The sequence below is a fragment of the Sinocyclocheilus anshuiensis genome, unplaced genomic scaffold (genome assembly GCF_001515605.1).
Source record: "Sinocyclocheilus anshuiensis isolate Anshui unplaced genomic scaffold, SAMN03320099.WGS_v1.1 scaffold557, whole genome shotgun sequence".
NCBI lineage: Eukaryota > Metazoa > Chordata > Actinopteri > Cypriniformes > Cyprinidae > Sinocyclocheilus > Sinocyclocheilus anshuiensis.
Genome location: NW_015540883.1, coordinates 613,449 through 628,743, shown reverse-complemented (window position 1 = coordinate 628,743; position 15,295 = coordinate 613,449). Strand labels below are relative to the sequence as shown.

The window sequence follows — 15,295 nt, the reverse complement described above, 5'->3', positions numbered from 1 at the left end:
GCTCAAAATCACTTTCCAGAACATTCTCGTTCACCATTCCTGGCTGGTGGAATGATCTTCCCACCCCTATCCGGAATGCTGAATCCCTGACAATTTTCAAGCGACAGCTGAAAACTCATCTCTTTCGACGCTACTTGACTTCATCCTAAAAAAAAAAACCTTTGTCTTTCTCTTTATTTATTCCTTTCCTTTCTAGCTTGTACTTATTTGAACAATGCCTAGCACTTCCTGTGTCTGTTTGCCTCTTTAAGAAGAATCGCTTTACGTATTCCCCAATTGTAAGTTGCTTTGGATAAAAGCATCTGCAAAATGACTAAATGTAAATGTAAAATATATCATATAAAGTATTATAGAAAAGATCATACTTTATACATTGACATGAATACTGAAGAATACTAAACAGGACCTGAAAGTCACTAAAGTTAAAGACTAAAGTTTTTCAAACATAGTCAACACTACAATTTGTGTAAATATTGATAAATGGAGTGTGATCACAACTTGTCTTCCCATCATACTGTACAAAGGGTACAAACGATGTCACTTCCTGTGTGTTACATATTTGCGATAGTTATTTGAGGAATTAAGAAAGTGGTGTATTTGTGGTTAGTGCCTGGCGACTGGAAGATGATGAGCAGTTTCTCCATCATTCTTACAAAATCTGGTTTCAGCAGTGCTCCTGCCCTGGCGTTTATTCAGAAATCATTCAGCTCAACACACACATCTCCAGAAGTGAATGTCAGCTGTGTCTCGAGTGGCTATAGACATGCGTCTGTGCATCAGCAGTGTAAACAGCCAGACAGACACGCTGCTGTCTATTATGACAACAATATAATCACACAGCAAAAGAGGAAATCATTTACTTCTGACTGCTGCCATGCTAAACTGGGCTTCGCTCAGTCAAGCCACATTTATTTCTAAAGCACTTTATCCAGTGGAGATTGTTTCCAAGCAGCTTCAAGTAATAAACAGGGAAATAAAAGAGTCATTGACGCAAACTTCATCAAAAATGAAGCAAGTCCCAATTCTGCTATAAAGCAGCTCTAACAACAAAAGAGTGTCATTATTCAGTTCAGACAGGTTTTGTTCTCATCCCATAGCATCATGTTTTATTTTTATTATTATTATTATTTTCACAACAGAGCTCCATGTGGTGACATATATTTATACCGTGTTGCCAAAACATTTGAGCTTGTCTATTTTTAACCCCGACTGGAGCCATGAAAGAACTGGAGAAGTGCAGCAGCGTGTTTTAATCACACTTCAGTGGATGGACTGGATGGGTTTTGAGTGCCGTGATGAAGATCCGCTCCACATGTGATGTAATGCCGTCTCTGGATGAAGGTAAGAGCAGAGGCTGCTGGCAGTGAGGTGTGCTGCTTTATAGCCATGTGTATGAATGTGTGCATCACTGCAGGAGCGTCACACCTCATCCGCGTTCATCACAAGTAGTGGTCGACCGATATATCAGCTGATATTTGCCATTTTTTTTTCAAATATCGGCATCGGCCGATAAGTTTTCCTGTTTGTCCGATGTGTTCGAGGACTTTTATTTTGACAGCACATCACAAGTAGTGGTCGACCGATATATCAGCTGATATTTGCCATTTTTTTTCAAATATCGGCATCGGCCGATAAGTTTTCCTGTTTGTCCGATGTGTTCGAGGACTTTTATTTTGACAGCGCTGAGCACGGCCGCGCATGAGCACACAGCGCTCACATTCTCCCACTTGATTGTTTGCTGTCGTCATGCTGTCTGATACGGATAAATGTCTGTCTAATAATAAGATACAATTGTTAAAGGGACAGTTCACCCAAAAATGAAAATTAGCCCATGATTTATTCACCCTCAAGCCATCCTAGGTGTGTATGACTTCCTTCTTTCAGACGAATCCAATCAGAGTTATATTAAAAAATGTCCTGGCTCTTCCAAGCTTTATAATAGCAGTGAATGTTTTTTTTTTTCAATAGTCCTGATTTTTCAATAGTCCAAAAGAAGTCCAATAAAGCGCATCCATCCATCATAAAAAGTGTCCCACACATCCTGTACTGAATCAATGAGTTTTTGTAAGAAAAATATCCATATTTAAAACTCTTAACTCTTCTGCTAACTGTCGTACGCTGTGTGAGACACTTTTTATCTTCATAACATCACTTTGATCCAAAGTATGGTGTTTACATGAGGTGAAGTCTACTCACAATATTGCCTAAATCTCATTATAATCACACTGTGAAGGCACATTTAAACAGTCATGACTTGAGCTGAATAATGAAACTATTGTTTTATGTAGAGCTCCTTTACACCTGAAATCTAATTAGTTTAGTAATTGATGGAGTTTGCAACTTTAACACTGTTGTTTTTTTCTGTCTATCCCTTGAAGCTTGAATCTGTACTGTACAAAGCACTATAGAAACAAATGAGGCTTGGCTTCACTGATCTTCTGATCTATAATCTGATGTACATACACGCCTGCTTATTTTGTTTCTTGTGTTGTCTTTTATTTATTTCTGAGCTTCATCAACACACAGCGGCACAGTGACAGTGTCATACATGCAGTCGCAGAATTAGAGATGATCCCCTTGAAATCCAGTCAGCAGTTTTCAGGGGAGACTCTAGTTACTCGCAGCTGTAAACGGTGATGTGTGATCCGATCTGTGATCAAAACCTTCTTCATACCAGGTGGAACTGGGCCTTGGAGACATGCTAAAACACTGTTCAAAAAGTTAAGGGAACACAGGAAACACCGAGTCAGTTGAACTCCAGGGAGATCAGTCTGTCCAGTTAGGAAACAAAAGTGAATCACTTTCAATGAAAGTCACAACAGGTACATTGGAGAGACAACCGCAAGACAAGGCACCACAGACTGTCCAGGAGCTCACTGATGGCCTGATCCAGGTCTGGCAGGAGATCATCTCATCAGGAGCACGTCTAGATGTTGTCAGGAGTTCATCCAGGCACACGGGGGTCAAACACACCAATGACTTACACTATGAGCTGCTGTGACGAAAGTCATGCAAGTTTGATCAGCCTGTAACTTCAGTTTTTACTTTGAATTTCGGTGTTATTCTGAATCCAGACCTCAGCAGGTTGATGATTTTGGTTACCACTGACCATTGTCACGTCATTATGTTGAAAACAATTTCAACTTTAATATTTTGCTCATGGAGATCCAATGTGTGATTTAAGTGTTCCCTTAAATTTTGAACAGTGTCTATGATGCTTCCCACTAGGGTTGTCAAAAGTACCGATGCCTGTACTGAAATTTTAAAAATGTGACGACACCAGCATTTCCCACGAGCATTTTGAGCGGATTCTCAAACAGCTCTGATTGGCCATTGTGTTCTCGTGTGTATCCGTGTAATCTGTGATCATTGAGCCGTTTAAGAACCAGCTCAACAGCACTCGCGGGAAAAGCTGGTATCGTCACATTTTTAAAATTTCAGTACCGACATCCGTACTTCTGACAATGCTACTTCCCACTTAAAGAGACAGTTCATCCAAAAATGTCATGGATGTCTCATGCTGTTTCAAACCTGTATGACATTCTTTCTTCTGCAGAACACAAAAGAAGGTATTTTGAAGAATGAAACCCTTTTGGTAACCATCTGTTTGGATGGATGTTTAATGCAGAAGGAGGAAAGTGCATAAATGATGCCTGAATTGACATTTTTGGGTGAACTACCGCTTTAAGAGGCTGATGATCAGACGGGCGGCTCCCCGTTCTTCATGCCGTAACACGGATCTCTGGAAATGGGTCACTCAGCACTGGACGACTGAACGCCAGCCATGATGCAACTGACTGGATGAGCGAGTGTTTGTGAATCACGGCTCAGACACACATCAGCAGAGGAAGCGGCCTCTTTAACACACATCTACACAAGTGCACAATGACAATCATCCCGCCGCGCACCACGCTTTAGAAAAGCATTCTGGGTCAACAGCTGTAAGTGTTCATGCACACCGGAGGTATACACCAAATTAATTCTAGGTGCACTGAGTTTTGAGCAGCAGGCTTCAGATGGTATTTCTGTCGGAGGGGATTTCCTCGTGTTCTCCAGGATGCCTGCGAAGCGCCACATTGTATCAAACGACTAGGACATAAACAGGAAGCGCTGTCTAAAAGGGTGACGGCGGGATTATACTCCAGACAAAGCAGTTCTCTGATGAATCCTGTTGAAAAGTTCAGATCTCAGGAGCAAGTGTGGAAAAAAGGAACTTAAAGTTGATTGTTTTTGACTGTGCTCTATCAGTGACTAACTATGACTGAATAGACTGATACTCATGCGAACTCATATTTCACCCATATAGTCGGAGTAGGAGTGCAAGTTCAGTCTCTGACAGTAGGTGGCGCTTACTGCAAGTCCAGCTTTTAGCCCTGCACTTTTAGGCTTAATACAGGGTTGAGATGAAAAGAAAATGCCATCGGAGACTTTTCTGAAGACAGTCTGCTCTTCCTCAGATCGGCACGAATCGTCGTTATTGGAGCGTCTCGGTGTCAGAGCGGTGAATTACGCCACTTTTCGACGAGTTTGCATGCATGATGTCACAAGAGAGAAGAAAAGCCGGTCGCAATTTCCGTTTCATGTGGATTTTAAAGATGTGGTAACAGTGAAAGCACACTACACTTGAGGTGCATTGGATCTGTATTGCCTCATACATGAGGAAACAAACGTGTGTAAGAAACATCGGAATGCAGAACTAGCTCTGCAATTACTACTAATAATCAGAACGGATATTTCACCACTTGGCAAATCACGAAATACTGTATTATGCTGCCCAAGCAGATTCCTTGATTTAGAATGCAATATCTCTAGACTGAAAATGATTTAAATAATTGCAAATAACTTTCTTAAAGGGACAGTTCACCCAAAAATGAAAACCATGTCATCATTTACTCACTTTCATGTTATTCCAAACCTATACGAACTTATTACATCTTTCATAAAAAGAAGGGGGGGGGGGGGGGGGGGGGTACTATGGAAGTCAATGGGGACCAACATTCAAAATACTTTCTTTTGTATTCAACAGAAGAAAAAACTCAATCAGTATGAGTAAATGATGACAGGATTCTCATTTTTGTGTGAGCCGTCCCTTTAATGGATGGGTTTAATCTGTGTATCAGGGATCTCTGTGTCATGCAGCAGCACGGATAAAACGATGAGTCTTATATGATGCACTGTTACAGTATAAAATCCCGAAACAGGAATCCTAAGGCTGTCCTAACCTACACTGTGCTGCTTTTACTTGCGCAAGATGATCCACATGAGGGTGTCACACATCTCACAGGATGTTTAAAGATCCGATATTGATGTGAAACACGCTCTGACCTTCATGAGGAAGTGAGCTCCACCCAGAGACTGTCAGACACCAAAACCACACTTGCAGGTTTCAGTAGCAGAACCGTTGATGGCACTGCTGCTGGAGAACCAGCCCGGCCCTGGAGACACAAAACCAGCGTGTTTCACTAAATAGCATGAGTTTCCAGCACAAACCTTGTAAACCTGTCCATAGGTCCCGTTGCCGACCACCTCGATGAGCTCGAAGATCCCTGCAGGATCCTGAAATAAAGGGTCAGATGAAGACACTGGGGTTTGATGCACACATCTAGACCATCACACATGACTGACAAGTGAAGCAAGCGCATCTAAACGAGTTTCGCGAGCTTTAAATGACATTCAGAGCAAAGTTCGTCTCGCTGTAAATCACTGACAGAAACTTCGACCGACCGCTGCAGTTGCAAAGATACCAAAGCGCTGAAAACAGAGCAGACCGGACTCACCCGTAAAGAGGCGAGGTCGATGTTACTCAGACTCGTTGTGGTGAAGTCTCTCGCCATTTCCCTCAGCTCGTCCACCGGGTTCAGAGTTTCCTAACTGATCATGGCTCGAGGAACAGTATGTCTGCTCATCTTCAGCGCATCTAATGCTACTATAGCGAGGGATCTGAACGACATAACGGACCTCTCTGCCAGCAGTGGGAACTGAGCTGAAGGGTTGTTGTTAGTAGGCGTTTCTCACACGGCGGATTAGCCAATCGCGTCGCAGCGCGCTCTCGGCTGATATATATTAATGAGCTCGTGTTCCTGGACGCTCTTTGGAGCAGCCTCTCGATCTAATTAATATTCATTAGGTATTCCTTCGCTTTAGTAGGATTTGGCGTTTCTCGGGACAAACACAGGAAACCCGGAAGACCAGTAAAAAGTGAAAAGCTGCGCCTTCCTCTGCCTGCAACAAAACAAAGGTTCCCATCTCTGCTTATCAGAGTTTGCTTCAGCCACAAAGCTGGCCCTTGTAAACATTCTGCCACCTTTATGGTCAGTTTCATCACATACAACAAAATAAAAATGAAAAAAGGCATCTCTCAGAGTCAATTACTCGTATATTTATTTATTTTGTTGGTCTGATGACAATTATTATTTTTGAAAGGTATATTACAAATTATTTATAGGCTAAACCCACAAACCTGTGAATCAGACAAGCTGCTTGGTTTGTGAGAATTTGTTAAATAACAGCTCGGATATTCATACTCTTCCACACATGACTGTATCTGAAGAGTAAAAGGACATACTAGTCGTGAGTATACAAAATCCACTCACTGATTTTAGTGATCTATCATTCTAGAGGGCAACATTGCATACAAATTCAATAAAATGATAATACATATCAGTATTGATCAAAAGTGCTTGATCACTGCCAGCACTGAACGCTTTCTCCGTAGTACCAGATACACCATTAAATGTATCTTTCCATAATGCATGAAAAACATCATCAAAACCGAATTCTGAGGAAGAAAACAGCCAAACGATCGGGAAATAAGGCAAATAATAAGTTGTATCAAATATGTAAATATCTCCTCGACTAGCTACAAACAATATCAATGTGCTTATTAGATTTGAATAGGAATTATTTGCATAAATAGAACCTAATATTCTTTAAAGCTCAGAGTTGATGTGTCTTTACATTATTGTGCTGTAACAACCGAAGTCAGAATGTCAAATAAACCCTTTAAACAATGCAGATGTAGCGTTTGATGTAATAACTGTACATGGCATAATTACCTCAAAATTCAAGTAAGAAAACAATATCAGTAGCTCTTCATATGTCGGAACAAAGTATGAAAACACTAAAGGCTGGAAGAGAGCCAGATAAACCATTATGTATTATTTTTTAAATCTTAACAAGATGAACTCATGCAGGTCAAAAGGAAGGAAGGATGAGATCGGCGAAGCTGTGTTTGGCGGAGCCGCTCTACCAGATGTCACTGGAAAGCTCTGGTCCGGACAGCGGCACGAACGGGCTGCTCAAGTGAATGTCTCTCTTGGGTTTGCCGATGTTATTCTGTGTCAGCCGTCCGTTCAGCAGCGTCATGGGCAGACTGCAGTACATGTGCCGGCCGCTGAGCGTGGCGATGGCAGAGCTGGGCAGCTCGTACTCATAGCTGCGGCAGAAGTGGTGCATCTGCAGGTGGCCCGGCTCGTTATAGTCCGGTATCTCCACGTGAGCCGGCGCTAGTGACGCCGAGGTGGCGGTCATAGCCACGGTCGACACGGCCTGCAGGTCGCCGAACAGCCCCTGCTCGCCCGAGTCTAGGACTTGTCGGCGGGACACGCTCTCTTTTCTCTTCGCAGGCATCTCGTAGCGCACCCGCTTCCAGAACTTGGATTGGAGCTGGCTGCTCTTGGGCCCGTACCACTTGATGAGCGACAGCACTCGGATGGTGTGCTTGAGGTCCTCCAGCTCCTGGTAGTTGATGACGCTGCACAGGTCCGAGCATTCGATCATGATCACCTTGATTTCGCCTGTCACCAGCATGCTGTGCAGCCGCGGCTCGAACTGGAAGATGCTCCAGCCACGGCGGGCCACGAACTCAGGGGTCAAGACGATGATGAGACGCCTGCTCTGCTCCACGCTGCGCGCCAGGTCCTCGATGTACGCTAGAGACACAGAGAGAGACGGATGTGACACACCAGCAAACACAGACTCTTCAGAAAGAGTGACAACTATCATCTGCTTTTAGAGCTTTCCGTTGTTTGTGCAAAGCATTGACAGCTAAATATAGGTTGTATCAGTGTTGGGCGTAACGCATTTCAAGGAACGCGAGTTGCGTAATCAGATGACTTTTTTCAAGTAACTAGTAAAGTAATGCACTAGTTTTTTTTAATTTACAAGACAATATCTGAGTTACTTTTTCAAATAAGTAACACCAGTTGCTTTGTTTCCTCATGTACTGACTGACGGCTCTCCTGTCCTCATGATGAGAGAATCAGGAGTGAGTGCAGATGCGTTGTGTGCGCTGTGTGAACATGATGTTACTGTAGTTCTAGACTAAATGAGAACATGCATTTATTCATCTCACCTGCACAAAAACACATTCAGTATTCCTCAAAATGAGTAAAAACAGGGAAATGCAAACTCAGAATATGACGCAAGCCTGCAATAATTAAATATGTTAAATAACACAAATATCTTTTATGTATTTAATCACATTTTATTAACCAGTGTCTTTGCTGCTGCTGACCTTTGATCATCCAATTCAACCTTACGAATAAGCAAAAATGACCTTAGATAAACATTTGTGTTTCATTTATTTATTTATTTATTTTATTCCTGAAGAGTGTTGGACTTTCTTCTCCTGCATTCTAATCTATCTGAGACTCGTTCATTTCACTTTTGGTGTGAAAGGGATTTTACATTTGCCAAAAATAGAACTCTTTTGTATTGAAAACAAACAAGCAAGCCCAGCCCAGATGAGAAAAAGTAATGCAAACGTAATGTAATGCATTACTTTTCATAAAAAGTAACTAACGCAATTACTTACTTTTTTTAGGGAAGTAACACAATATTGTAATGCACTGCTTTTAAAAGTAACTTTCCCCAACAATGGGTTGTATTTAGGGGTTCGTTCTGCTCTATTTTTGCCACAGACATGAATGAAGAAACTTCATATACATCCAGTTGAAGTTTTCTACAAGATCTAACCTTAGAATGATGTCTGATGGACAAAGAAACAAGCAAAACAATACCATGGACAGGTGATAGACAGCTGGTTAGCAATGTGTTAAAAACACCTTAGCACCTTAACACCTCAGAAGCTGTATCTCACACACACAGCCTGACAACCACACTCCAGCACTGTGCATACAGTACATACAGCTCTGGAAAAAGTTAAGAGAGCACTCTAAATGTTTCTTAAATCAGCATCTCTTCATGTATGGCAGCCGTTCCATTCTGATTAGGTGATCACCTCAACCAAATCTGATTTGAGGAGGAAAAGTGTAAAATCCACTGCTGTGCTTATCACTATCTTCTTGCAACAGGACCAGCTGGATGGCACAAACAGTGCTAGCACGAAGAAGAAGCTGAAGCTGAGGAGAACAAATCTACAGACCAGCAGCGGGTGAAAACCACTCTCCACTGACCGGGACACTGACCACCAACTCATTCGAATGTCACTCAACAACCATAGGACGACATCAAGTGACCTGCAGAAAGAATGGGGTGAAGACTCCTAGAGGCAAAGCTAGAAAAAAGCCCTTCATCGATGAGAAGCACAGAAGAACCAGGCTGAGGTTTGCAGAAGAGCAGAAGGACTGGAGTGTAGAGGACTGGAGTGAGTTCATCTTCTCTGATGAGTCCAGTTTTCAGCTCTGCCCAACACCTGCTCGTCTAATGGTTAGACGGAGACCTGGAGAGGCCTACAAGCCACAGTTTCTCTTACCCACTGTGAAATCTGCTGGAGGATCGGTGATGATCTGGGGCTTCAGCAAGGCTGGATTCAGGCACATTTGTCTTTGTGAAGGACGCATGAATCAAGCCACATACAGAAGAAAACTTGCTTCCTTCTGCTCTGAAAGTGTTCCCCAGCTCTGAGGATTGGTTTCTCCAGCAGGACAATGATCTGTGACACACAGCCTGGTCAATCAAGGTGTGGATGGAGGAGCTCCAGATCAAGACCTGTCATGGCCAGCCCAATCTCCAGACCTGAACCCCACTGAACACCTCTGGAATGTGATCAAGAGGGAGATGGAGGGTCACAAGCCGTCAAACAAAGCCGAGCTGCTTGAGTTTTGCTCAAAGAGTGGCATAAAGTCACTCAACATCAATGTGAAGACCGGTGGAGAGCGTGAAAGATGCATGAAAGCTGTGATTGAAGATCAGGGTGATTCCACCAAATATTGAAGTTAAAACATTAGTATTGTGTTTAAAAAATGAATGTGAACTTGTTTTCTTGGCATTATTTGTGGTCTGAGAACACTGCATCTTTTTTGTTATGTTGACCAAATAAATGCTCTAAATGACTATATGTTTATTTGGGAATTGGGAGGAATGCTGTCAGTAGTTTATAGAATAAAACAAAAATGTTAGTTTTACTCAAACACATACCTATAAATAGTGAAACCAGAGCAACTGATAATTTTGCAGTGGTCTCTTTAACTTTTTCCAGAGCTGTACAATATTTTGGGTGTCAGTCAGTATTGTTGCTTTTTGAGTTTTGCATTCATATTTACTGCGTAAGGGATGGAGGATCCTGGATGCTGTTACATAATGCAGGAAGCATGGTTTACCCCAGCTGATCAAATTAAGAAGCAATAATGAACAGAACGTGTGCTAATGTTCATATATCACACAGCTCTCTGGAGTATTTGATTCTTAATGGTCAAATATTTCTGAACAATAAGCATCGACCAGGTCAATATAACTGACGGATCCTCTGGGAATCCAGGTTTCCTGCATAGCTGTGCTTTGTGGTCTCTACAGGTGAGCTTGTTAAAAAATAAATAAATACATCAATAAATAAAGGATTCAGCTGTAGTCAGTAGTTGTGAGGGAATGATGGTGGAGCCTGGTGACGCTGTGACAAGTAGTTCATTTTCATGTATTTATTTACAGCATTTGACAGGGAGCTGTGTAATAACCATGAAAGAATCCTCATCAGGGTGATGCTTTATATTCGTTTTGTGCTAACTGCACATTATGCTGCTTATTATTTTCTGCAATGTGCTTCCAGTCCTGAGGCCTGTGCTATGAAACAGGTTTTAATGGCTACAGCCATCACTACTTAGGAACATATGCTACAGAGTGAAAGAGAAAACCTAATATAGAAAGTGATTACTTACTCAGAGTAACCGCAGTGAGATGTTTACAGGACGCGAGCAAACCTCTGCACTCACATTGTGGTTATCTTCACCGCCATCATTAACATACACATTTCCATGTTTTCAGTCATCAATGTACTGCATTACATTCATGTCGTGCAACGTTGTCCACATGTTTCTTCAGCAGCCAAAAGCGTGAAGCCTTCTTTAATGGCATGTTTACAAATGTATGCATCACTGCAGGAGCGTCACACGTCATCCATGATCATCACAAGCACACGCGCTCTTTGGTCAGAGTGGAATAGGTGCAATTAAAGTGTTTACATGCTTGTTTATCAAGATTAAAATCATTATACGCCACATATTTTACTACAACTGTGCTTTAGGAATTCAATTGCATCGACATATTGCTTGGTCGACATGTTGAGTTTACATGAGGTAAAGTTTAATCGCAGTCCTGAAGCTTCTGTGGCTGTTAAATGTGTCTCAACTCTTCATATTGTTTATGGCAATCCTTCATCATCATCTGAGAAGTGCATCGCTCACAGGACGTGAATGGCACTGCCTCTTCCTGTTTCACATGACTCTCTGTTTGCTGCAGATGTCAGACGTCATGCGATTGTGGACTAAGCACACGCTCAGGATCTGCCATGAGTTGATAAAAATGTGTAATGCGTGCAGTGGTACTAATCGAGCTGGGTTGGATTTGCTGGGTTTTGTCAAGGCAACATTTTGATGTTTGGTACAGGCCATTGGTCAGCCTATCGGTGAGTATTTTGGGATTAAATTATCCCTCACACATCTTTCCAGCACTCTAGAATTGATTATATGATGAATGTAGAGCTGCAGTTAGAAAGCAGAAACACATTCCTTATCCTATGACTCCGGCAGCATCGGACGTGTGCCGGTTAAATTCACATTCATGAACTGAGAGGGAGTTGCTTCTTTGATTCATATTAAAAATGGCAGCGGCTATTTACACTAAGTGCAAATTACGATACATTCTATTACACTATGTAAAAGTAGCAGAATTTTCTTTGCAAAAAGTGTAAATAGTAGATGGCATCCTATACACCAGGGGTGTCCAAACAGGTCCTGGAGGGCCGGTGTCCTGCAGAGCTCAGCTCCAGCTCACCTCAACACACCTGCCTGGAAGTGTCTAGTATGCCTAGTAAGAACTTGATTAGATGTTCAGGTGAGTTTAATTGGGGTTGGAGCCGAACTCTGCAGGACAGTGGACCTCCAGGACTGAGTTTAGACACTCCTGCTATACACTCACAACAATTTATACATAAAAAATGTCTAAATCCTTAGGCTCGGGCTGTGCAAAGTAATTAAAGGTTCTCTCTCGCACGGCACCTTCCCTTTTCAGTTTCTTAATTTTCCTTGATATCTCGTTTTCTCACTTCTGTTTATGTGTGTACTTTTATTATGATTATTATTTTGGCTATTTTTCTTGTACCTGTCACTTCTTCACCAGCAGGTCTACTGTTATGAACGGAACTGTCTCCACCTTGTTGAAAAACAGCCACCTGATTGTAATTTGTTTGCACAAAATCTACATTTATTTTAGTTAAAGGGGTCATACGACGCGATTTCAAGTTTCAAGTTATGCAAATTTGCATAACACGCCCAAATGTTCATGCAAAGAAAGAAGGCGTAACTTTTATTCTCGCTGTAGTATTGTTGCTGCCGCCGTCATGTCGTGAAGACGCTGTGTGCTTCGTTGTGAAAGCGAAACTACTTTGTTTGGCCTTCCAAAAGAGGACACAACTAGAAATCAGTGGTTAAGTTGTATTTACAACACTGTTCCAGAACACTTCAACCCAAATATTCAGATGTGTGCAGCACATTTTATGGAGGAAAGTTTCCTTAACCTGGTAAGGAGCGTAACATTTCCGTCACACGCTTGAGGTATTCGACCAATCACAACGCACTGGATAGCTGGCCAATCACAGCACACCTCGCTTTTCAGAACGATGAGCTTTGTAAAAATCGACGCGTTTCAGAAAGGCGGGGCATAGAGGAGAAACAATAATGTACAGTATGTGGAAAATAATGTGTTTTTTGAACCTTAAACCACATAAACACATTTCATTACACCTAATACACCAAATAATGTTCTTTTTAGCAACATCATATGACCCCTTTAAATTCAAAGTATTACATTAGGGCAATATGTTCTTGTTGTAATTTAATTTAATTTAATTCGACAGAATCGCAGTGCAATTTATTTTTGAATGTCAAACTCGGCAATAATCACTTTGGTACATGTGACAGGCAATAATATAAATTCTCCCGATGACTAGTCCGGGCCTGCTAAAGAGTCATACCAACTTATGGAAAATGGGCATCCAATGTCCCCTTTAAGGGGTGTCTTCTGTAATGTAAATAGCCTCTGCTAACAAGACGGGATATTTGCACTCTGATTAAAAATACACTTACACATCATGAACACTGAGCACTCAAAACAAGCTTCTACTGCTGTTTGTTTTGCTCCATGTGAGCATGTGAATGTCAGGTGTTGTTCTTACTGCTGCTGGGAATGAGGTCCCGGTGCGGGATGAAGAGTTTATATCCGTAGTGTTTCTCCAGAACGTCAGGTAAGATCTCCAGAGCAAACAGCTCCTCCTCGCTCATCTCACGCTCCACCGACTCAAAGTCCACTTTGGTGTAAGACAGGTAGGCGTCATATTCCTTGTTGTCTGTAGGGAACAGATATGTTGTATTGCACAGGTTAATCCTTTCAACATATTATACATTATACATGAATTATTATTGTCATAAAATGTCTGTCTCTGAATGTCATAAAACATGTTCAGCCAATCAAGACTGATGTGTTTCCACACGTGCTTCAGACAGCAGTCACACAGAAGTGTTCCCACAGCATCAACACCAGGACACAGCGTCTTCTCAGGGAACTGGGTTACATATGTGACCTTATGAAATCGGTTTGGATTATAAACATTTGAATGTGTTTTGAAATAAGTATTACTAAAAGCATTTTGCATTACAACACTTGGTTGTTGATTAAATAATAATAAAACAAAAACAAAGGAGTGTTACTTGCAGTTCAAACATTTGGAGTAATGTAAATGAACGAGTTGATAAGGGTAATGTAAAAGAATATATAAAAGAAATATATAGAAGAACCTCTCCGAGGACCTCAGATGACGCCAACCCTGAACAACATACAAAACTACCAAAGTTTCCTATAAGTTTGATCACAACATATAATCATTGCTGTTAATAGTGTTCATCGTTTGTTTGAATGCATGTCATTAACTAACATGTATGCATGTACATTTCTGCCATATGGACATCACCTCGACATCACTGATAAGCTACTCCTAAATATCCTAAAACTTTCATTTTCTGTGAAGCTGCTTTGCAACGATTTATAACCTGAAAAGCGCTACACAAATAAGCATGAACTGAATTATTCAATTCAGAAGAGTAACTTAATAAAAAGTAATGCTAAGGAAAATATGAGAAGAACATGTTGATAAGGTGAAAGTAATGAGATGTAAAATAATACATCGTATATATATTAAATTGCATTTATTTTGGTGTTTATATAGGTAACTGTTTATGTTATGACATATGTATTTTATGCATGTTTGTAGGGTAAAAAGAATGCATTGCATTAAGGCCTTGTTTTTGCACTTCTGCTATTAAGAGTCATCTGTTCAGGACCCCGATCCATCATTACAGTAGAAAAAACCAACAGCTGCATGTCATGAACTAGATGTTGCACCCACAATATTTCCAATTAGGAAAATAAATTGTTATTATTATCGTTAAAGTTATTATTACGTACCATCATCTGCCTCGTCGCTGCCGAAGTGTTGTCGATAGCACAGCATGATCTCCACATTATAGCACTTATAGATGGCTGTGAAGATCCCCAATATCAGCATGATGGCACCCAGACCACCAACCAGCTCCAGCCTGTACATGTCTGCATGAGAACACAGACACACAATCATCACAGCTTTACAGTCATGGACGCAGAAAAAAGACGCGAGCATGAGCAAAAGATATGAAATTGATGTTTAAAATTGATGGGTTTTTTTTACAGGTTATACAGTTTTCTATTGTAATATATTTCAGAATGGATGCAAACTTTAAATTTCAGTAGTTAAGCTGCTTCATATTTTTTTGCTTCATTTTAATCTGTCTGTCTATCTATCTATCTATCT

General features: G+C 41.2%; 2 protein-coding genes across 4 annotated transcripts in view; both read right to left on the bottom strand.

Moving 5' to 3' along the window:
- LOC107688581 (mitogen-activated protein kinase kinase kinase kinase 4-like) overlaps positions 1-5,986 on the bottom strand; it is a 55,290-nt gene extending 49,304 nt beyond the window's left edge. The window contains exons 1-2 of one of the 2 annotated variants that reach the window (XM_016486285.1): positions 5,778-5,986; positions 5,491-5,556 (exon numbers count right to left, since the gene is read on the bottom strand). In XM_016486285.1, coding sequence (XP_016341771.1) covers positions 5,491-5,556; positions 5,778-5,834 — 123 coding nt within the window. In that variant the 5' untranslated portion in view covers positions 5,835-5,986. The remainder of the gene's footprint in view (positions 1-5,490; positions 5,557-5,777) is intronic. The other variant, XM_016486287.1, reaches the window with a different exon arrangement.
- Positions 5,987-6,397: 411 nt separating this feature from the next.
- il1rapl2 (interleukin 1 receptor accessory protein-like 2) overlaps positions 6,398-15,295 on the bottom strand; it is a 296,539-nt gene continuing 287,641 nt past the window's right edge. For both annotated transcript variants that reach the window (XM_016486283.1, XM_016486284.1), the window contains 3 exons: positions 14,914-15,054; positions 13,628-13,798; positions 6,398-7,931 (listed from right to left, as the gene is read on the bottom strand). In XM_016486283.1, coding sequence (XP_016341769.1) covers positions 7,246-7,931; positions 13,628-13,798; positions 14,914-15,054 — 998 coding nt within the window. In that variant the 3' untranslated portion in view covers positions 6,398-7,245. The remainder of the gene's footprint in view (positions 7,932-13,627; positions 13,799-14,913; positions 15,055-15,295) is intronic.